The sequence below is a fragment of the Nasonia vitripennis genome, chromosome 4, assembly GCF_009193385.2.
Source record: "Nasonia vitripennis strain AsymCx chromosome 4, Nvit_psr_1.1, whole genome shotgun sequence".
NCBI classification, from domain to species: Eukaryota; Metazoa; Arthropoda; class Insecta; order Hymenoptera; family Pteromalidae; genus Nasonia; species Nasonia vitripennis.
Window position 1 is genome coordinate 659,329 of NC_045760.1, and position 22,874 is coordinate 682,202.

Consider the following 22,874-nt stretch of genomic DNA (forward strand, 5'->3'; position numbering starts at 1 on the left):
AGCACAATTATTTCTTTCCCGCTTCCATTCCAGTATTTTCGTGAAATTCTACCGAGTACCGAGCAACCTGTAATTTGAACTACGGATCGCTGAGCGATATGATTTTTTGCAAGCTACGATCTCGATGACAGGTACGGGTTTTCACAGTTTAAAAAATATAAGACACAACAAAAATTACTCAGACTTTATCGATGTTACATTATTTGATAACGCTATCGCGCTAAGATAAGCCCCGGATCAGATAAATTTATATAAAGTGTTCGAATTTTTTTCCTCACTTCAATGCCCATCATTTACTATCGACACATATCATATATGAAATATTAGAAAATTGCGAGTAGTTAGTGCATCAATCTCAGTTTATGGCTATAAAGTATTTGAATCAAAATGGAAGACACGCTGCAGAAGTATCTGGTATACCAGAGTCCGAATCATTTTTCATCTTTGGAAAGATTGTGGGTCGAGGGAAAGCTGTGCGATATAACGATAAACGTAAGTAGTAATGAATAATAGAAATATTCGAATTTTGCTGAAACACATTGTTTTATTGTAGGCGAATGGCAAAGAGATTCGAGCACACAGGTTTATTTTAGCAGCTACCATCCCATACTTTGAAACAGTATTGTTAAGCAACTTTGCAGAAAGTGATCGAGAAATGATATCAGTACAAGGTATTTCGCAAACGTACGTCTTACGTATTGTTCTAACAACATAGAACTTGTGCAGAAAATCAAACAACTTAAAAGATTTTTTTTGTAGAAATGTTGAGCTATTTATCAAATACGCCTACACTGGTCAAATTACTCTTACAGAAGAAAACGCTCAATGTGTGATGATAGACTCAGACTATCTCGGTCTATCCGAGGTGAAAAATAAGTGTGCGAAATTTCTTGAATATTGTCTCGATTTACAAAACGTTTTTGAGATCTACAACCTCGCAGAGTTACTAGACTGTACCGAACTGCAAGAAAAAGCTACAAAGTTTATTGTTCAACACTTTCACGAAGTTTCAAAAACTGAGCAGTATTCGAACGTAACCTCGACTTTTTTAATTAACATTTTGTCTAATGAAGATATGTATTTCTACTCCCAAGAAAAAGTATTTGAAGCGGTATTGAGGTGGATAAAATACGATGTCGATAACAGGAAAATTAATCTGCAAGATTTAATCGCTCTAATACGGTTTTCATCTCTAAGCGATGAATATGTAGTTCATAATGTGATGGAAGACGAGTTAATATCTGATTCAGTCCAGTGCAGGTAATTTCTAGTATGTAAATCAACTCAATGTAATTAAGGAAATACTTACAAAAATGCAATCATGTTGAATATAGAAATTTCATCAATAATATGAGGAATACTCAAAAATGTTGCAAGCAAGGCAATTCACCGATAAATATGAGAAACAGTAATCGAGAGTTTGGTGCTCCGGAAGGACACGTCGTCATATTTTGTACATGGAATGCATCAAGCATTGAAATGTATAACCCTTATACAGGTAATATCGCAAAATTGGATATTTATGTTTTGACAAAGTTTTGAAAGACTAATGGATTTTATCGAACAGACAATTGGGACACTTCAAATACAAATGAAATTCCTGGAAAAGCTTTCATCTGCACTGCACACAAAAACAGATTGTACATCGTAGCGGGGTATGTGAAAACTATTGTAGCATCACCAGCGTGGGTGTACAAGCCGCAGCGGAGAATTTGGAATTCTATAGCTCCCATGAACATAAGCAGATGGTATTGTATTTGCTATTAAAAAATATTTGCATGAACTTCAAGCGGCCAATCAGGTGCTTAATATTTACAGTGATGCCGGGCTAGCTGCCCTAAATGGTTACTTGTACGTTTGTGGCGGTCGAGATAAAAAACCGCTAAATATCGTTGAGAGATATTGCCCTGAAACGAACAAATGGAAGATAGTAAGCTCGATGCATAATTGTCGATATAGCCTTTCAGTTGTTGCTTTCGAAGGGTTCATTTATGCATTGGGTGGTCACGATGGAAACGTTGTTCTGGATACTGTCAGTAAAACGAAATTTCAAATTAAATTAGATTAAAAGCTGATTGCTCTCGTTTGTTTTAGGTGGAAAGGTACGATCCGGCAAAAGATCAATGGACCATTTTGGATTCCAGGATGAATGAAGAGCGCTCTAATTTTGGTGCAGCTGTACTGAATGGAAAGTTGTTTGTTTGCGGAGGCAGCAGGATTGCATTACCATTCAGCCCACTCAATTCGGTTGAAGTTTACGATTCAACAATAAACAGGTATTCGATCGCTTTGCAATTAGACTGATCCTCGTTTAAATCCTCATTGACATTTGAATTTTAATTCGTTTCAATAGATGGGAATATAAAACCAACATGGATACCGCAAGGTTTAGCCCACTTGTGGTAGTGAACGTGGGAAAGCTTTGGGCGATCGGAGGAAATAGTTACGCTCGTTCGCGTACAACCATAGAAATGTACGATCCCGAAACTAACTCCTGGTCTTACGCCCCACCACTGCGCAAAAAATACAGGCAAATCACTGGCGCTATGATTCCTTTCTAGCGATTGTCTTCGTTATTTGTTGCAACATAGAGAATCGAAAGACTGAAATATACAATTCTCTTCGAGGATACGAGGTTTCCAATTAATTTCTCATCGCAAAAGATATAATACATTGGCAAACAAACAACAAACATTACGATGGCCGGAGGAAAAGAAACGCCGGGGCTCGATTCAATAATTCACGAATTACCGCGGCGCGTCGTCAGCGGAAACTTTCGAATTATCCTCGGAACTCCCCGAGTCCTCCAATAAATCTCCCCTCGCTTCTCCGGTTGTCACCTCGAGAAAAACATAATTCTTACACAATCAACGGTTTCTCAAAACTTTTCCCCGCTCTCTTAATCTCCATAATAACGAATCTCGAGAAGATGCGGGGACACTCGTCGACACGCGTGCCTCTCCCCGAGAAGAAAAGCTCTCTTGCTCGCTCGCTGCACCTTTCAATGCGGCACCCATTATAACAGACACATCGAGTGTATTTTCGAGAGCGAGCGGCGGCGAGAAAAAGCGAGGAAGAAAAAAAACGCGCGCACGCGTTTGACCTCTGGTGGTCCACCGGGGCGAGAAAAAAGTCTCTGCAACGGCCGCCGGTGCACAATGCTGCGCAGGTACGCTGCCGTATATAAGGTAGGTATAGCATCGGAGACACGCGCGAGCGGAGAGTCTCGCGCTAATACGGCGACGCGACGACGTACACACGCAGATGCAGAGGCGAGTGTCTCTCTTTCTTCTGGAGGTACTGGTCTTGCGGTCCATTATGCTGTTGTGCGCTGACGGGGGACGGGTATAACTGTGATACAATGTACCCCAGGAAATCGGCCGCGCGTGTCCCTGTATTTTCCACGGGCGAGGACGCAACGCAAGGCAAGAGAAAGAGAGAACTTTTCTTCTACGCCGCCGCTGCTGCTGTTGCTTCTTCAACGTGTTTCCCCTCCTGTGCAGTGCGCTGGCGTCGACGCGCGATAGAGCGGCGGCTCCTGCCGTGATATACGATCGAGCGCGTCTTTTCTTCCTGTCCATAAATATTGTGCGGCTATGGAAAGAGCGAGAGAAATCATTCCGTGCGGATGAGCTTGGAGGATCGGAGCTGATGCTCTCAAGAGCGAAGCTTCCTTCGAGTCCGATGCTCGCGGGACCTAATAATAGCTGAGAGCGCGATAAGGATCGGGTTCGTTCCACAAAAAATTGGTCCATCTGCTATTCGAACTTCGCGATCACAGTGATCCTCGAAAGCGGAATTCAAGAATGTCGAGAGGCATACCAATTTAAATACATTGCTGATAATTAATGCCCGCAGCGTGCCAGAAGTGCGGAATTGTTTAAATACAATTTAATTGCCACGGAGCTCCGCGCATTGTTTGTCCTACCGCCAATAAATAGCGATCGGGCTTCCGATTCGACCTCGAATTAACGAGAAAACTTTAATTCCAGCTCGGCGAAAAATCTCGCGCGCACGTGAAAGTAACTTTCCAACTACTACTATATTTTTCAACAAAGTGAATTTCACTTTGCGTACACGATGATGCGCTTCTGCGAAAACACACATCATTTCGCGCGAAAGAGTTTCCGCAACAGCCCCTTGCCCAACGATATAATTGTTTAATACGAATGCATTATTCATAATAACGTGCGAGGGAACGAAAAGCTAACCTTCGCATCGTCGTGGAAAACTCGCAGGGAACAATGAGAAAGAATTATTTTCACCTCTGCAGGCTCGCCCAAGGCTCGGCAAGGCTATACATCTTCATAACGTTATTGCGCACGCCGCATAAATTTGTATAACTAATTAGCGGCGGGTGCAATGTGTGTAGTTTCGTAAAGGCTATAAGCGTCCCGAAGCGAAAAAAATTCATTCGCGTGAAAAAAAAGAGGAGGAGGAACGGAGAAACATCCGAGCGTAAAAGCGAGGCTCTATACGCATGTTGCAACGGAGTGCGAATAAGCGCGAAAGAGCTGGAGGAACGGCAATCTTCGAAATCGCGAACAAAAGCCTCGGGAGTTTGCGAATTTAATAGTAGGTAATTCCAGGATAATACGGCGTTCGTTTGCCCGCGGCCGGCCGGCGGCGCGGAGAGCTGGCGAATCATCGTATCGCGTATCCTAGGCCTCGCAGGAATTTAAAAAACTTCGGCTTGATTATCATTTTTCTGTCGCGAGCAATTAGCCTCGTGTTTTCGCACGTGAACTTCGTCATTGCGTAAAGCGTGAGTTATTATTGTAATTAAAGTGTATATTGTTGACTCATTTGTTTTACGCGCATAACAGACACGTTATGCAAAGCAAGCAAGTGTTATTTTTATAATTCAATTATATGCCTCGCGACGCTCGCTCGCCGCCTGTTGTTTGACGAAACACAAGAGAGCGTTTTATTTCCAATCGACAATAAAGTTTTGTACGCTCTAATTTCCTCGCGCGCGATACACGCTGGAAAAACAAACCTCGCTCGACCTCATTTCCCTCCTCGCGCGCGGCATAAATTAACCTTGATTTCCTTCTACAAAACTACGAGGGCCGTATCGTCCATCTCGAGTCCGTGGAAACAACAGCGTACAGCGGGCAGATGACCAATAACCGCATCGCGCAAAAGCGAATCGCTGTGTACGTACAGAACACAGAGAGGGCTTCGGCTGCAGCGCTGCACGAGAGCTCGTTTTCGCGCGGCTGCGGAACGGTTATTCCAGCGTGACGTGGGCCGTGCCCGTTCTATTTAAGCTGTCCGTCTTGAATTAATGGCGATCATCGAGTGTGAAGTCGGATTTACACGTCGCTTGGTAAATCGCCGTGTAAACCTCGTCTCAGCTCACCGAGCGCCCTCCTACTACTGCCGCTCTCTGCCTGCCCAGCCGTTATACGAGCGCGGCGGCGGCGGCAGCGGCGGCGGCGGCGAATTCTTGTACATTAGCCCTGCGGAGCAAGTCGCTCGTTCCCGCCGCGTGTAGAGCAAGCGTAATACCTACTTTCCAGCCGCTTCCTGTATGCCTCCGCGATTGAGTGCTCATAGGATATAACGGGGACGGAGCGGGAAAAATGCTAAACCGAGGGCCGGCTCGAGCGTGACGCCTTAACTTTGACTGCCGCGCCGCCCTCGGCTTCTTCGTTTCGACTTCGTTTCGACCGAGCTTCGGGTCGATTATCAATCGGTCCGTCCGATGCCGGGGGTATGATGCACTCGCAGACTGCAGAGAGAACTCCGAAGGCGCCGATAGAGCGCGGAGAAGGTGCACACAGATGGCGGCCGGGGGTCACACGTTACACACATGGATGCGGCAGCAAGTGCACTTGTTACAAGGGACGAGCCATCGAGCGAATCGACGCGTACGCGTATGCTCATATGTATGTATAGGTGCGGGAGGGGGCGGCCAGGCAGAAGGAGAGAAAAAGAGAGTGCGAGGACCTCGAGCGAGTTCGTGACTCGGCGGAATCGAAGAATCGGGAGCTAACCAGCCGTCCGAGGGCGTTTGGGCGTGAAAACACATCGTCAGCTTGCATTCAAGGACCTCGAATATAAATAAGATCATTTGTAACGGCGCAAGGGGGGGTAAAGGGATCATGCCAGTCTCGTACGTGTGTGCAGTCGGTGTGCACAATGTATGTATATCGTGTAGTATTCCCTGGATCTGACAGATGAAGCCATTAGCAGAGGCTTTGGAGAAAGGGAGTTCCGGAAATATCTCTGCGGATGGATTTGTACTATCAGTGCGAACTCGAGCTTGCGCAGCGCTCCGCATGACGCAAACGGCCGATAAAAACGGACCGAGAAGAGGAAAATTAAACTTTAATTTCACGCGCATCACGCGCGGCATTCTCCTTGAACGCTCTCGAATGCACGTGCATTGGCCGCGAAGACCGAAGTGTGTGTACCCTCGTAAATCCTCATTTGCGCTTCGAGCGCTCTCCGCGGCCGCGCACAAAACAGCCGAAACCGGTGTTCGCGCGACATAATATAGGGAATTCATCAAAGCGTAAATCGTGCACCTCGCGCACAAAAGCCGCCGTTTTGTACACACATAACGCGACAATGCCGCTCGCTGGACCCCCCGAAGCTCGAGTTTTCACACCTTGGTAAAGTTTCGCGGGCATTTATCACTTCCACTCGAGTTTTCACGAGCGAGCTTCATTAAAAAGGACGATAGCGAGAGGAAAAGCCGCGTGCCCTGCAGATGGCTAGCGATTTTTCATTCTTATTCTTGGCCGGCAGCTGTCCGTCGACGAAAGCGGGCGTATATAAATTTCTCTTTATTGCGCTATAGCCTTCGCGCCTGTATACGAGTGCGCGCGAGCGACTTGAAAAGAGCCGAAATCCTTAGAGCGAGAGATGGGAGCCTTATACTCGCTCTCTGTTGCTCTCCGTATACGGAGAAATATTGGATGCTGCCGCGCGCGTGTCTATTAAATTATCTTTAGTCTTCGGACCGCCAACTACTCGCCGAGGTGCACTTGCGCGAGGCTGCACAACTTTGGTAAATATTTGCGCTAACGTACGAACGGCTTCGTGAAAATTTAATGCGCCCGCCGCGGCATAAGTGACTTATTAATTCCGAGCGCGCATTGTTTACAAGCGCGGCTTTTCGCGCTCTCGTGTCTTGTAATAGCGGAGCTTGTCGGTAAATTACCGGCCCGTCAAAATAGCACGGCTGTGAAAAATGCTATTGGATCCATCGCGGGGTTTATTTATAGAGCGTTTTATTAACGGCCGCTGCGCTGTATCCATCGGAGTTATACCTGAGAATTTATCAATGTTCTCTATTATTTGGCCCCGCGCCAACAGCGGACTTGGTTCGAAGCCACATATACTTCTCGAACCTATTAATATTGCCGAATGCAATTTTTGTGCTTTACGACGATTTTATATTCGAATGCTTTTAAGCTTTACAGCGAGCGGCGAGGCTATAAATTCGCTCGAAATGTTTTCCCACTCAGTCTATTCGCGTGCAAATTAAATAAATTAATTGTTCATCAGTTTTCGTAATTCAATGAAGCAGAAAGCGGGCACAATGCTCGATCGAATTCGCGGCGTTGTAAATAATGGATTTTCATAAAAGATATTAATCATCGTTTTAAATATTGGCTTTACCTATTCAGTACAACTGCATGTGATATTCTGGCATTTCTAACGAAAATACGTAACCAGACAGGCTGAATTGGTGTGCATAATTAATAAATCGACACGGAGTTACGAGGTCAAATATTGGAAGTCGAGATGATAAAAGCATAATCCACGCAAGGGGAGCTTTCTTTAAAGATCCCGCATGAATAATGAGGGCGCCTCCGCATTTCAAATGTTAAAAATAATGTTTAATAATACGGCCAGCAGCGCATCAGAAGCGTATCATTAAATATTTACCTCTGTTTGCAAAAACTCGCTTGTTTGTTTATTCATCGCGATCAGGCGCAGCGCGCGCACTCAACACACACGAAGCTGCAAAAACATCATTGCAGCTTTAAAGCCTCGCGTGAGTCGGCAGCTTGCAGACCCGCGCGTCCGCGTAAATTTCAAAGTCGGCCCCCGGCGCGCGATAAAAAACTTTATTTATCCAACGTAATAAAAGAGCGCCGCCGCCGAAATAAAACGAGAAAATCATTTTCCAGCCCGAGCGCGATTATCCAAAGCTACCGAGCTTACACGCTCGCTCGCGAGGAGTCATCAGTCAGGTGGCTTTTTAAAATTTGCGCGACCGTATAAATTACCCTTTATTGCCGCGCGGCCTTCGCCGATTCGCTTCCTTACTCGAAGTTTAGTGCATCAGCGGCCGAGCAGTCCTTCCCCTCGTCGCATTTTATTTGTCTCTTTCCCGCGCCGCCGAGACGTCCGTCGGCGTATTTATTTTCGCGCAGCCTTGTCGCGGCTAATTGCGACGTCGCGTGAAATTCATCGAGGCTCGCGCGTGCGATCGACAGGCCGTTCGTCTCGCGCGTATTTTCGGAGCGTTGTACGAGGCTCATTACTGCGCCAAGCGCACGCAGCGTTATGACGAAGCGCGTCTCTTCGCTCAAAGTTTTGGACGCTCTTCAAGACGCTGCAGGTACGAGCTGATTCAACGAATGTTAATCGAGTCAATTGGCCGAGACGCGGCACATAAATTCCGCGGGAAAATTGGACGGTGAATGATTCGCTCGAGTTTTCGAGCAGCGATTCCACTCGACGCGTTCAATACCCTCGACCGATTTGCCTTCATAACGCGATTTCGCCGGGGCCGCAAACGCCGGAAGGCGGACGGCGCCCAAGCATAGTCGCTATCCAAGTTCTCTATTAATTAGTACTTCGAACGCCCGGCCGAAAAGCATCGGGCGCGCGGAATTCAAAATTAACTCGTACAGGCCGGAGAGGGCGAGCTGTAGGTTCGCGCAAAGTTGGAATAGTTGAACGCGAGCCCGGCTAAATGGCACAGCCAGTCGTACGCGAACTTTCCCTATATTGCGAATTACCAACGCGTTAAGCATCCGCCAATGGGCAGCAATTTAGCAGCAGCCGCGGGGTGGCCCCGAACTAGTTGTATACCCGCAGTATCACCCACAGACAGCCACAGGGCGACGGAGCACGTGTAGGTGTGCGTGCGCGAGCGGCCTAAGTTACAAGTGCGCGCCGGCGAAACGGCCTTAATCTTGACCGCCGCTGCGCAGCCCTTTTCTGCTCGCGGGGGGAGTTTCGACGAGCCGGGCATTGGCTATTCATGTATTCCGGCGCTGCTCGCGATTCATCCTGGCTTAGAACTATGTACCGGGAATTTCGGCGCGAGCAGCGAATTTACGAGCTCGCTTCTATTTATTACTTTGATAACCGCTGATGATTTAGTCGCTGGAATAGCTCCGATGCTTGAATTATTGATCGCGAGCATTGTCACGCCCGCTAATTTGTCTGACAGACTCGGCAGGACGTTGACCCGGGCGCGGCGCAGTTTTTCGTAGCTTATTCATCGCGGATAGACTGCCGGGCCCTCCGCGGCAACTTTTCGTGGCTCTATTCCGTTATAGCGCGAAATAATTACGCCGCGGACTGGTGCTGCTGCCGCCTCGATTTCCTCCTCCTCGCCAAGACGGAAAGTTTTATCGATGATAGAAATGTTTTCGTTCGCAGAAGCGGATCGCGTGAGCCGCTCTCATACACTATCCAGGGACTCGCGTTTTTTCGGGGCTCCGATTCGTCTTTGCTGCTTTTTTTCGGCAAACGCTTTTTCGCCACGGCTCGCCAATTATTTATCGAACGACATCGGGGGAGCCACAGGCGATGGCGACGGCTCGTCGTTACAATCGCGACGTCGCGCCATTAATGCAGTCAAATCGACTTTATTGAAATTTCGCCTCCTCCCGCGCACAGCCGGCCCAGATGCGCAGAAGTATCCTGCATAAGCAGTTTTCCGCAGCAGAGAGGGGCGCAAAAAAGGCGCGGGCTATAAATCGTCTTCGGAGAAACTTCGTAAGCCTTTTCTCGAAAAAACACTGTCGTCACGTGCCCTGGACTATCCTTCGGAACTCGCGCAAACACGGCAATTTCTTTTCGTTTCCACGGCAAAAACACGAGCGATAAATAAAACAAATTCAGCCCTCCCTACACGTAATATCGACGTGAAATTTTCTAGAATTACGATTCCAACCGCAAGGATGATTATTCAGCCTCGATGCAGCGCATAACTCATGCACCGCCGGCGTTATGTAAGAAATGAAGCTGTAAATTATAAAACCGACAGCGCGACGGGCCGCAAAAGTCGAGCGCCCCGCCGCCGCTTCCACAGATACGACGAGGAGGCGAGGTTCCTCTCTCTCTCTAGAGAAACTAAAACGAAACGTGCCGCACGACTCTCTCTCTCTCTCTCTCTCTCTCTCTCTCTCTCTCTCTCTCTCTCGTGTGCAAATGGCCGACATTTTCCGCGATATACCTCGCGAAATTATGGCGATGCTCGTGAGTGACGATCGCGAATCAATCGTTGCCCCGAGCGAGCCTCGCGCGCCTATGTGTGTACACCTCGATCCCCTTTCCCATGCGCGAAATAATAGAGATCGCTCCGGTGCAGTATCACTCGGATCGATCGATCGCGAAAAATTTGTCCATACGCCGAGCATAATGAACCGCTTTTGCGGAAGTGTCTTTGGGCTAGCGGCCGTTGGCCTACTGAGATTGCGGTGACAGATACATCGGCACAAGAGAGAGAGAGAGAGAGAGTAGGTATCATTGTAATTTGGCTCGGGGAAAAGATAAACACACCGCTGGCGCGCGCGTTGTACAATAGTTTCGAACGACCTGACAAAATGCCTACACCGTGTGATCTCGTCCGGATTCCGATGTAAAACACGCGGAACTTTACGTCTTTTCCCGGTACGCGCAGCCGAAATCCCCGGCCCTAATCTCACACTAATTTAAACTCTCGCGGCGTTTTCCCATGTACAGCGCCGAGATAAGGAACTACAGATATCTCTCTCTCTCTCTCTCTCTCAACCCTATCCGCGGGAGAATCACTCCATCGAATAGCGTCACGCGCTGCCTTAAAATACATCGACAGCATCCGGCCGTGCGCTCCGTCGCATATATTTCCCGCGACAGAACACACACGCACGCGGGCTGGGAGATCGGCGGGCCAGATAGGCTCGAGCGCGCGAGCGATGGACCAATAATAGACGTGCCTTATCGCGAGCGCGCGGCGAATCTGGCCTACGCCGCACCGAAACTGCCGCGATACATCCAACGCATTCTACTTTATTCTGTTCCGCGCAATTTTTCGCCCTGATGCAGGCGCGGCTCTCTTTCAATAATGTACGTATGTCCGCGCGCGTGTACAGTCCTCGAGAGGGGGCGGTTGAGCACATCGGGCTTTTACCGGACCCTCGCTGCAGAAAAATCGCCTCTCGGGCGCGTAAAAGAGCAGCGGCCGAAGAGTTCGAGAGGCCTTTTCTCTGTCGCAGCAGTGAAATGCGGGAAAGCCGGGAGAAATAAATAAAAGTCCCGGCGAATTCACGAGTTCTCCCGCAGTCGCGTCGCCACTACGCCGTGACGCTCTCGCGATTTACATGTAAAAGAGCGAGCCACTTGTCGGGGAGGGAGATGGAATATAATGGCGGGAGCCCGGCAGGAAGAGAAATGCTCCGAGAGAGCGGACACACACACACACACACATATATATATATATACACACACACACACATACGCAGGCATAGAGGGCTCGAGCTGCAGAAAAAGCGGGAGGTTAATTGACTTTGTTTGACAATTGGCACTCGGCCGCTGACGAATGCCGCGCATAAATTAAGTTGTGGCGAAAATAATTGCAGGTGCTGCCATTCCGCTTCTTGCGCTGCCTGGCGGGCTTCATTGACGCAGCTGTACAAATAGAAAAAGGCTCGTTGCGAATTTCGCCCCTCGCTTTTTCGCGAGTCTTTTGATGCAGGCTGCGCGGCTTGAAAAAACAGCGAAAATGAGGATGATCCTGATTGCAGCGCGATTGGTGGCGCTCGGGCGTGACGCGGTGTGCGGGTGATTGCGAGCCGCGCGATATTCGATGCCGATCGATCCCAGAGGCTGCGCAAAAAGCTGCCGCTGCTGCGATTGTTTTTTTTCCGTGCGAGAAAATAGTGTTACGCGCATAAAAAGTGACAGTTTGATGGAGCACTTGACACCGCGAGGCGTTTCTTTCGCTGATTTTTTCCGGAGATGGGTATCGCGCTGCATCGGCCGGCTTAAAATATTCAGCTGTATTTAACATGCCAATAAGCGAGCCGACTTTTAATTTTACACGTGCACATCCGCGGAGCATCCAGTTCGAATTAGCATGAGCCCAGCCGAGCACACAAAGAGCGGATATGCGCGCGCGCAAAATAATAAACCGCGACGTCGCACGATCCATCTCGATCGATCTGCGCGGCCGAATCATTATCATAAATAATTTAAGGTAGCCGCGCGACGTGTGTTACGTCGAATCCATCACCCGGATAGTCGATTTGAATAACAATGCGAGAGACGCATGTATGAGAAAAAAGCCTGTACTGCCGATTTGTCGCAAAAATGAGTATGTCTATTTCCGCGAATCATCTCCCTGAGCGGGGGGTAGGAAAAAAACGTCAATCGCGAGCGCAATGGAGATGTTATTTTCTTTACCTTGAAGAGGTAACAACACAATTACGGTTAAAAGAGAAATCAGCAGAAACCACCTTAACTAGTTGAGTCATAACAGCTTACCGCAAAAACGGAAAGCACTTCTCGAAATCATTTTCATTCGTCTTGTAAATATGTAATTTTAATCAATGATTCATCGCGGCAGCCGCGCTAGCAAAAAGCCGAGAGCTCAAGCTGGAGAAGAAGGAGTCTTAAAGTTTTTTTATCCGTCCGAGCGAATTCTACTCGGGCTGAGTGCAAAAAATGCTCGGGACTGTTTCGTTTTCCTCCCTCCCTCTCTCTCTCTCTCTCTCTCTCTCTCTCTCTCTCTCTCTCTCTCTCTCTCTCTCTCTCTCATCTGCCGCTCGGTGCCGCGCGAGAGCGAAATTTCTCAAATTAGAAAAGAATCCGTTCATCGCCTCGAGCGGGATGATTAAAGCGTCGTTTCCAGAGAGAAGGAAAATGCCTCTCGTCTAGTCAACAGGTTCGCGGGGCAACGACGAACGAGAGACGACGAAGGAGGAAGGAAGGAAGGAACGAGTTGGAGAGGACTCGGCTACAGGTACAACTTAATTCTCTCCGTGCGCGGTGTAATTTCGTAAAAGTGCTTTAGACCAAGGCGTCTAATGAAGTTTTAACGGCTCTCGGGGCTCGTCCAGCCGACACAATGGATCTCGGAGCTGACGAGAGGCGCCGTCGGGGGAGAAATCGAAAACGGCAAGAAGCGGAAGCAGTCTGCCTGAAAGACCCTCGAGCTCTCGCTTTTCGAGGATTAGAGCAAGGCTCCTTCGTTGGACGATATAAATGTCAAGGCGAGATCGAGCGATCGGTCGCGCAAATAAAAGTATACCCGCACCCATTACGTATTCACTCGTGGTGTAACGGTCCGTTCCGGAAAATGACTTTTCGTCGGCGCGCCGGGCTTTTTACGAGCAGACAGCCCGTAATCTTGCGCATTGTGCAGCCGCGGGAAAATCTTTCTACATACTCCGGGGCATAACGAAGCGTCGCTTTTCACGCGGCGAGAGCGCTCGTAAAACTCGCTTTTATCGCCTTCTCCTCGAGCATGGCCAAATCCGATTAATTCGTTCTCCATTCAGAGCGCGCCGCCGCCGCCGCCGCCGCGAGGATTGCATTTTCCAAAATTTTTATTTCGCCCATATAACGCGCGCCGCGCCGCAGCCATGAAAAATCCACGAAATAAACATCGGGCAATAAAAGAGAGATTTCGCCCTTCTATCCCTTATTCCCCCTATGCGGCTCCGCGTGTATTCATATATGGATTTTTACACGCGCACGGATCGATTTCCGCAGTAAAGAGGAAGCGCTTTTACGACTCGGGGCAGTGTTCTTCTCGTGGTTAATGCCCGCGGGATGCCCCGAAAACAGGCTGTCCCAGGTGTGCGCTTCCCCGATACACGCAGAGCCCGCTTCGCTCTCTTGACGCAGAGCGTCGCTTCCGCGGTAACAGACCGTGTACGCGTCCCTCTTTACGCCGCAATTGCTTTTCGGACTTTTTTAATTACGGAGTCTTCCATCGCGTTACGAAACCTCTTGGATCATCGAGACGCTGTAATAAAATATTTTCTCGCAATTGCGTCGTTAACTTTGTCCACCGAAAAAGGAGAGCAGGAGCATCAGCTTCCCCTCAGAGAGAGAGAGAGAGAGAGAGAGAGAGAGAGAGAGAGAGAGAGAGAGAGAGAGAGAGAGAGAGAGAGTGAGTGACACTCGTAAAACTCGAGCGCGCCAATGCACAAGTACACGCACGCGGGGAGAGAAGACTGCCCGCGGGTCGCATCGCCAGGAGCGACGTTGTCTCCGCTTCGCTGCAATATAAGGGAGACGCAGTGCAATATCACGCTCTAGTGCATTGCTTTATTTACAGCCCCGATATTCTTCTTTTTGCTAATAACATATAGGCTGAAATCGGAGTCCGTGGAGAAACAAAAGAAAATTTTCAAATATCGCGCGCGCGTGCGCGCGATGAAAAACCGCAATACCGCCGTTTACGAAAGAATTCGCTTTTAAAATAACTAGCCGAGCTCACGGTTACTATTGCTTTTTTTCATCCGCTGTCGCTCTTTTTCTCCTGCCCCGTGTCGTTCGTTTGAAACTACCTCCCGCGCGACAGCTCGTCGTCCGCCGCGGCGATGTTTCATCCATATCGGATCGACAAAGTGGATTTTCCATCGACTCGACGTTGGATCAGCTCGTATACCAGCGAGACAGCAGCAGTAGCAGAGAAGAATCGGACTCTTTTTATTGTATTGACATTGAGAGTCGCCGCGTCGAGCCGAAATTCGACTTCCTTTTTTGGCTCGGCTCCTCTCTCTCTCTCTCTCTCTCTCTCTCTCTCTCTCTCTCTCTCTCTCTCTTTTTCCTTCTGCTCTTTTTCGCTGCTGCAGCTCGGACTTTTTACCGGCGGCGGCGGCAGCTAAGCAAAGCTCGGGACTCTTTTTTTCGGGGTGTATTTACATAACGAGCGCCGACTCGCCCTTTCGCAGCCGGTAAAGGGGACTGACTCCACTGCTGCTGCTATAATGAAGAGAGCGACGAGAAAGAAGAAAAAAGGAGCTACGAGCCGCGCAATAAAGGTAAATTTTTGTTTAGGTCGTTACACGCGCGGGCATTTATATAAGCCGTAAATTCGGCGTAATAGCTCGCGACGCTTTGTCGCGGAGCGAAAAAACAACGGTAGCCGGCACACCTTTTTCCGCAGGAGCGTAAATCAAAATTTAACGCCGCGCGAGCGAGAATTAATTGAATAATTTATGCAGATTCGCGCGCCGAGTCGCTGCATTAAAGAGTCCGGAGGATTTTCCGCGGCGCTCTGACATCTACCCTCATCCCCGTACGTTCTACTGCCGCGAGAAAGTTGTTAAGCCGTCAACTATGGCCCCTATACACTCGGAAGTAGGCCAGCGCTATAAAATTCCGACTCGCCATCCTTTTACGACTTATTTCGGCGCGCGGTAATTAAATTTCGCCCCGGTCCTTTTACGACGATTCGAGCGGATTGCACGCGGGGGTTTCGCGTACGCGCCGCAGCAATTGTTGGCCTACTCTTCTTTTACGCGGTGTCTACACAATGCGTACAATGGTCCCCCCGTCTTCGGTCGAGCGCGAAGAATTTCGACAATTAAAAGCCACCCCCGCAGCAGGAGAAGCCTTTTATGCCCGAGTTTTCCGCGGTGGTCATCGCTTTATTCGCTCGACTGCTCGTCGTTTTACGGTAAACGAATGCCCGGGGGGTTGAACGAGTAGTCCCCTTTCTTGGGAGAATACTTTGGCGCCAATTATTCTTCGACTCGGGCGGCAGATGAATATTAACGAGTGCTTTAAACTGTCGCGTGTTAATGAATACTTGTGGGGACACCTGCGCGCGAGAGGACCAAGTTAAGTGCTCGGCAGAGAACTTTTTTTTGCCGGACTACCTTAAATCTTCGGGTTTAATGGCTTGACTTGACTTCTAGTCGAATGTTTTATAAAAACCCCATCTTTCACGCGAGCTGCGACTGAAAATCGAACAACGTGATCCGACACATTGGAAATAGCCTGGAAGGGAAAATTATTCAAACGAAATGATTTAAAGATGCGAGACCGACATGGCGCAGACAAGCGTCGAGCAAAAATTACTTGATTCAAAATCACGGAGGGATTATGCCATTTCCATCGATGTCGAGGAAAACTGACAAATCGAATTACCCCCTGCACCGGTGCACGACAGCCGTGTGCCGGCCAGGAACAAAAAAAAATACGTGACGTTCGAATATGAAAATTCCGAGTCGGTGGACTGGCGAAAAATATTTCCGCATTGAAATCCCGTAATCTCGTTACGTTTGATGGCGCATGAAGGCGCGAAATGAGTGTTAGCAACCGCACGTGAAAAATCATCGGGCAAAAAACGGGGAGGTATTCTCAATGCTCTGCGCCCGACAGCCCGACAGAAAAGAACGCGAGCACGCGCGTATGTTTGGACAATGCAAGTTAATTGAATCGTAATTCGATCGCGAGCTGCACTGAAATTCCGGACGCTGGCGTATCGATTTTATTGATGTTTGCTTCCGCGCCGCGTTGGGAGAGAGATCGACGTTATTAGCCGAGTCGGTTCCATGTGCTTCATCGCACGAATATATGTACCGCCTGCGCAGTACGAGGCTGCTGCTGCTGCTGGCGAGTTATTGTATTTGCTCGCGGAATTATAAAATTAATATTCGGCACTTTCAGCGGCCTGATGATTTTCCGCCGTCGGTTGCAGGCGCGACTTTTTTGTATCTTCGAAAAGTTACTCGCGTCCGCGTAAAATTTCGCTGTTTTTACGAGGGGCACAATATAACTTTCTCAAATATTCCGTACGCTCGTGCGTGGCTGTTTACGCAAGTCTCGTTTTTACAATGAGCCATGAATCATATCTCCGCGGGATCTCGGCTTTATAATTGTGCGATCTTTTACCAGCGCGAGTGATCGAAGCCTCGCGAGCCGTTGCGAAAGCCCTCGGCTTTTTACGAAAGGCGTATGAGTAATTGATTTTAACGAAAGACGAGGCAATATTTATGGGGTTCCGGCTGCCCACGCGCGCGCGCGGCTCTTGATGAAAATGCAGGCTGCGTGCAGTTGTGCTACACTCGCCCACGCGGCTCTCGCTGTACACAGCTGGAAACTCGTTTGCTCGTCTCATTAGGGCCGGGCTCATTACCTAATCGGTCACGCGAACCGCGAAAACACGCGCCGGCCCGACACTTTCACTTATCATTCGATTGCCGTGCGTCTCCTCCGATTTGGGAGATAAGTGGGCTTGATGAGGTCTGATGAATCGACGACGTGCTGCCATTCGTCATAGGAAAATTAAATTACGGACTCGGAGCTCATCTGCATTTCCACATCTCTCGGCGTTTTCTAGCTCGAGTCTGCGATTTCTACTTCATCCAGTAGCGCAGGGGTGGCTCGCGTTCGACCTGCTCTCCGCACAAGCTCTCTCCTCTATTTGAATTTATCTTTGGCCAACACAAATTTCCGCGCATTTTTCACGGGCGACGGGCAAGTGCTGCTGCCAGCCTACACGGGCCGGTCCTAAATTCACAAAGTCGACGGCGCGTGAAGCGTTGCGTGGCGCGCGTGCGCACGGGGAGACTGTGTACGTGTGTACGTGTACGCATACACGGGCGAGATAGAAAGCAACCCCTTGACAGAAGCACTGATGAATATCTATCCGAACTAGAGAGAGAGAGAGAGAGAGAGAGAGAGAGAGAGAGAGAGAGAGAGAGAGAGAGAGAGAGAGAGAGAGAGAGAGAGAGAGAGCGAGAGCGGCGCATTTCGGAGGACGACTAGACCGGCTTCAGTTCCCACTGACGTTTCGCCTTCTCGGATTTCAGTGCTCGAGACTCGGGTTCCAGCGTAATCCTAATCAAACCAAGTGACGATGTCACTTTTACGAAAGGATGATGCGGGCTCGACTCCCGGTGTCCTACTCCTTTTTTGCCTGCTTTTTCCCCTCGCGCCCACTTTTTCACCTCGACTTTCATCGAATTACTACTGCTTTTTTCCTCCTCCTCGGCACCGCCGAGCTAATGACGTATATTGCGCTCGTGGATAATGACGTGCCACAGTAGGGCGTGTTATTTTCGAGAAGGTTATCGCACTCTACCTCTGCTCCGAAACACTCATTCAATTTCAACATTCCAGCGGCAGAATCGAATAATTTCCTGCGCATCAGATTAGCGGCGGCGCGTCTTTATGCAAATCATATACGCGGCGATGGTATTATTTCCCTGGACTGTGAAAAAATCAACGCCGCGAGCAGATAGGCATCGGGCCTTATAATTCTGTTTTCAAGTTCACGGCTTCACGATTCTTGCTTTGTACCTTTTTTCACCTCGTAATGGATGGAGCCGGAATTCTTCACACCCACTTCCCGAGACCGGATATTCAATTCGGCTGCGCGCATCAAACCGCACACGAGGAATGCCGGCTTCCGCCTGTCCGTCCGTCTCGAGTCTAAACGCTCCTCTTTAAAACCATCGGGCAGACGTTTCTAAAATATTTTCGATTTTTTTTCTTCTTATACCTCAAGACGATTGCGGGGAAATGAGTCACTGGCGCGAAATCGAGGTACAAGCTCGCCTTGAAGAATTAGCATTCCGAGAGCATCATTAGCCCAATTCCAGGTAAATGCTGGCGGCGCATTGTTTTGGTAGGCTGCAGCGCAGGACAGGTCAGCGGCGCAGGCACACACGCGCGCGGAGATCTGCTCCGCTAAGTTTCACGGCTCTGTTCTCTTTATCGCGGCCGTCCCGTGTTTTCCTCGGCGCGCGGCTCGCCCCGAGAGCGATTCCACGCTCTGCTTTACTTCATTTACCTTTGTAAACCGATTTCTGCACTTAGCGCGAAACTGGGCCAGCTGATAAGGGCCAACGGCTCGAGAATTCCTCCGTTCAACGTGTGTTCAGGTATACGTCCTCGTTATCCGGGGTAGTCGGAGCAGTATCTGGAAAATTCGAGCCTGACTGATCGACGCTTTTGTGAAGGTAAATTTCTCGAGGATTACAAATCGCCCCGTCGCATTTGAATGGGAACTACGGGCTGCAGGGGGAGCATTCGATTCGAGTTTATTTGAACACGGCTCCGAGGCTTATTCAAACAATTCGAGACGAGTATTGTGCGGCCGTGGAGTATCCGCAATGAAAACGCGCTCAAGATTAATTAGACGAGTCTTCTTTCAAACGAGCCTGTTCGTCGACTGCCGCGTGGAACTGGCCTCGCGCACGAATTGAAAGGACGTTTTTCCGACTGTATGTACACAGAAAAAAAGGGCAACTGTCGATCGTCGCGCATCGATCGGCACAATGGCGCAGCAGCCGCCCATTCAAAGTTCGGCCGAAGATCGAGTGTAGCTCATTTGTAGCGCGACGACGGCGCGGCGGACTGTAACGTATACGCGCGGCTGGCCCGATGACTTAACGACTTGGGCAACTCTTGCGGGCGGAGAGCTTCGCTAATGTGGAAACGGAGCCGCGAGCTATGCTCTCTCGCTGGGCTCTGGAATAATCGACTCGTCCTCGCGAGCTGACGTCTTCAGCCGCGAAAAAAGCCGCGGGAGCGAACTGGTTTCTTTCAGCGACCCTGTGCCGTCGTCGGTTTCTTTCAATTTTGAATAAATCTGCCTCCGCAGAAAAGACGATGTCATCTACATAGTGAATCAACAAAAGCGAAATACAGTGAAAGATTATCTCGGCGTCGACGTATATCATCGCGGTGTACGTAGGGGACCGTACAAGCCCCCGCCCCTCATTCGCGATCATTGCCGTCCCCATAAAAGCCCCTTTTCTTTTATTCGCCGCTCGCTCGCGCGCTCATCTCGTCGACGGCGCGCGTGCTGCAGCACAATTCAATCCGGCGCGGAGCACGCGTCTCGCTCTCTCGCTCTCCTGATCGAATCGAAGGAGCAACGGCAGCGCAGAGGAAGAAGAAGACGAAGAAGAAGCAGATGTGAATCGTATTTTTCGCGCCCGTACCGCCGGGGGCCTTTCTTGCCTGCCTCGGAGATAACCCGTTGTCGCGAGCGAGTGCGCGACGGGGAAAATAGAAGGGCATTTTCCCAGGTACACGTGCCGCAATAAAGAAGCTGCGCGCGAGATAAAGGCGCGGAGAAGAAAGGACGGAAAAAGGGAGGAGAGAAAGGTACTGCCGCTGAATTAAAATCGTTTTCATTTCCCTCCGCCGCGGCCCGATGCACCTATAATCTTTTATGATAGGACGAAGAAAAGAGACCGCTGTCGCCGCCGCCGCTGCCGCCGGTAATGCAACAATAAATGCAGCTGCGTCGTCGGCAGCGCGACCCTTTCACCGCGAGACGGTTGGAGTGATTTTCCCCTTTGCCGCGCGGCGGATCCCGCGCGAGGAAATTCTACAATGCCGCGCGGCGCGACGTGTCGTCTGTCTCTCGAAAAAACTCGCCCCACCGGCGTGTGTGCGAGCTCGATCGACTGCCGGGATGGGATTGAGTTATTTTGACTGATTCGACGCAGTTTGAAGAGCACCACAGTGACGTAAGAGCCTCCCGCGGTGCAATAACGTTCGCGCGAAGTAATCTAATAGCGAGTGTTGCGCAACTCCGAATCAGATTAGATTCAGCGACGTGGAAATTGTGTACAGGAATTTTTTCAGCTCGTAAATACTTAACACTCGACGTCAATATTAGCCCGTTCGGATCGCGGTCCGCGCGGCCTCATGAATTATCCGCATCTCCGGCGATGCCCAGTCCGCGCAAAAAGCCACGTCACCGCGCAAAAAACTCCGCCGATCGATTACGACAACGACGACTACTACTACTCGCGCGGTGGCGGTCGCTCGAGTCAAAATAAAAACCGAGCCGAGATTTCCGCCGATAGCCGGAGCACAGCCGCGAGAGCCTATCTCTTTTTCCCGGCTGACTCAAGTTCAAAGAGGCGGCTCGCTAATGAAGTTGACGAGTCGGAAAAAACGAAAGCCGAAAAACACTGCCTACTCTGCCGGCGAGTCCGAATCACGCGCGATCGAGCAGGGGGACCCGCCGATCGTGTCTCTCTTTCTCGGCGAAGAGGGTATTATGGCCATTACGATGAATATACCTGCGGATCCGGACACTTCCCCGGGGCTTCGTACACCTCTCGATACCGCCTGCCTCGTCTCCCGAGGTTATCTGAATCGCGCGCGGCCGTGTGCGTGACGGCGCCGCGGACGATCACACCGAGATCCATCTTGTTTTGACGAGTCGTCTATTAAAGGGACGTTCTATGAAAACTCGCGTCTCAATTTTTCAGCAGCGGTTTTTGACGCGCGAGAGTAATTGGAAAGCCGATCCTCTATATGAATTGGACATAGAAAAGCTCTCCGCGTACGCATAATAATTCTATTATAAAACTTAAAACCTGCAAATTTAATTAGTCAGCTTCAGAGCTCGGGATCCAATTTGGATTTTCAGTCGAGCTGTCAAATTTGACTCTTTTTAGAACGCTCGTTTCGCGCCGCAAATGTACCGCGGGAATATTTAATGGAAATTATTTCAGCTTCGCCTGTGTGGAAAAGTATAAAAAGAGTCGATAGATCCGAGATTGGTTCTGCGCCGACTGCAGCGAGGCAAAGAGAAAAAGACAGCTCGAATGATGCAGTGCGCTGAATTACAGCTCGGAACTGTATAAATAATTACGTTACGCATAATCTGCACGCTGCGGTCTAATAAGTAACACTACTTAGTAGAGGTTATAAGAGCATTACTCCTCGAGCGGCTGGATCACGAAACTGACCGCAGTCTATACGAAATGTTTGATTGCACCGCCTGATGGGATCGTCGCTTTTTCTGCCCGCGCACACTCTCGGCTCAATGGCTAATCCAACTTATCGATGCAAGCTCGCCGCCGCGCGTATCGATCAAATTATTTTTCTCTCTCCCTCGTTCGCAATCCTATTTACAATCCAAGGCCTCGAAAATAAACCACTCGTTTATAACCTTCGTGGTGATTACGGATCGCGTTGAATTACGAAATCGGAAAGAGGAAGCGGTGGAAACGGCTCTCGGCTCGACATCGCGCGGGGTGCGCGAGAAGAGCAAATCGGCTGTGTACAAGAGCGCGATTTCTCTATCGCGTCGCGTACTTGGGCGGCATAGAGAAAGGAAAGGGGCAAAGAGACGAACAGAACAGCGGCGAAGACGAGCGAAGGAAGAAAATAAAGAAGCCCGCGCAGAGCGAAGCTCGAGCCGAGAGATCCGATCTGTCTGGCTGTCTTGACCGGCGATCGTGATCGCCGGCCCTGTAATTACATGGTAATTTATGCGTGTTACGGTGTGGAGCGATCCTCTCCTTCTCTCTATGAAGCCGGTACTCCTCCGCGCGCGCTCTCTTTCTCCGCGCACGAGGATGTGGATTTTATCCGGATCGGCCGTCGCTCTTTTGCACGATTGATTTTATCCGGAGCGCGCGCTTTTTCCTCCCCTGCACGCACACACATGCGCGATCCACTTTTTGCCCCGTTGTTTTGCGCCGAAGAAAAGCGGCGACAGAGCGCCGCCGCCAAGACTCTGCGCCGTGTGCGCTAGAAGGAAGAGGCCAGAATATAAGCTGATATACGGATGGTCGTAATTACAGTTGTCGGTGAGCCTCGGCCTATGTATATGCGTCGTTGTTGTCGTTTTCGCTCGGATGCGCCTCCTCTAGATTCGTTGTCGCGATTCGCGATAAATTTCCTGCGCTCTCTCTCTC

At 49.6% G+C, this 22,874-nt stretch overlaps 2 protein-coding genes across 11 annotated transcripts in view; one reads left to right on the forward strand and one right to left on the reverse strand.

Moving 5' to 3' along the window:
• Positions 1–22,874, reverse strand: part of LOC100123314 (serine/threonine-protein kinase MARK2-like) — a 366,766-nt gene that overhangs the window by 242,038 nt on the left and 101,854 nt on the right. The window lies entirely within an intron of this gene.
• On the forward strand, positions 312–2,621 carry LOC107981047 (kelch-like protein 17). The gene is made up of 8 exons (XM_016985136.1): positions 312–492; positions 554–684; positions 760–1,260; positions 1,335–1,498; positions 1,568–1,748; positions 1,819–2,032; positions 2,095–2,276; positions 2,354–2,621. Exons 1-8 carry the CDS (start codon positions 388–390, stop codon positions 2,559–2,561), a joined length of 1,686 nt encoding a protein of 561 aa, XP_016840625.1. The 5' UTR covers positions 312–387; the 3' UTR covers positions 2,562–2,621.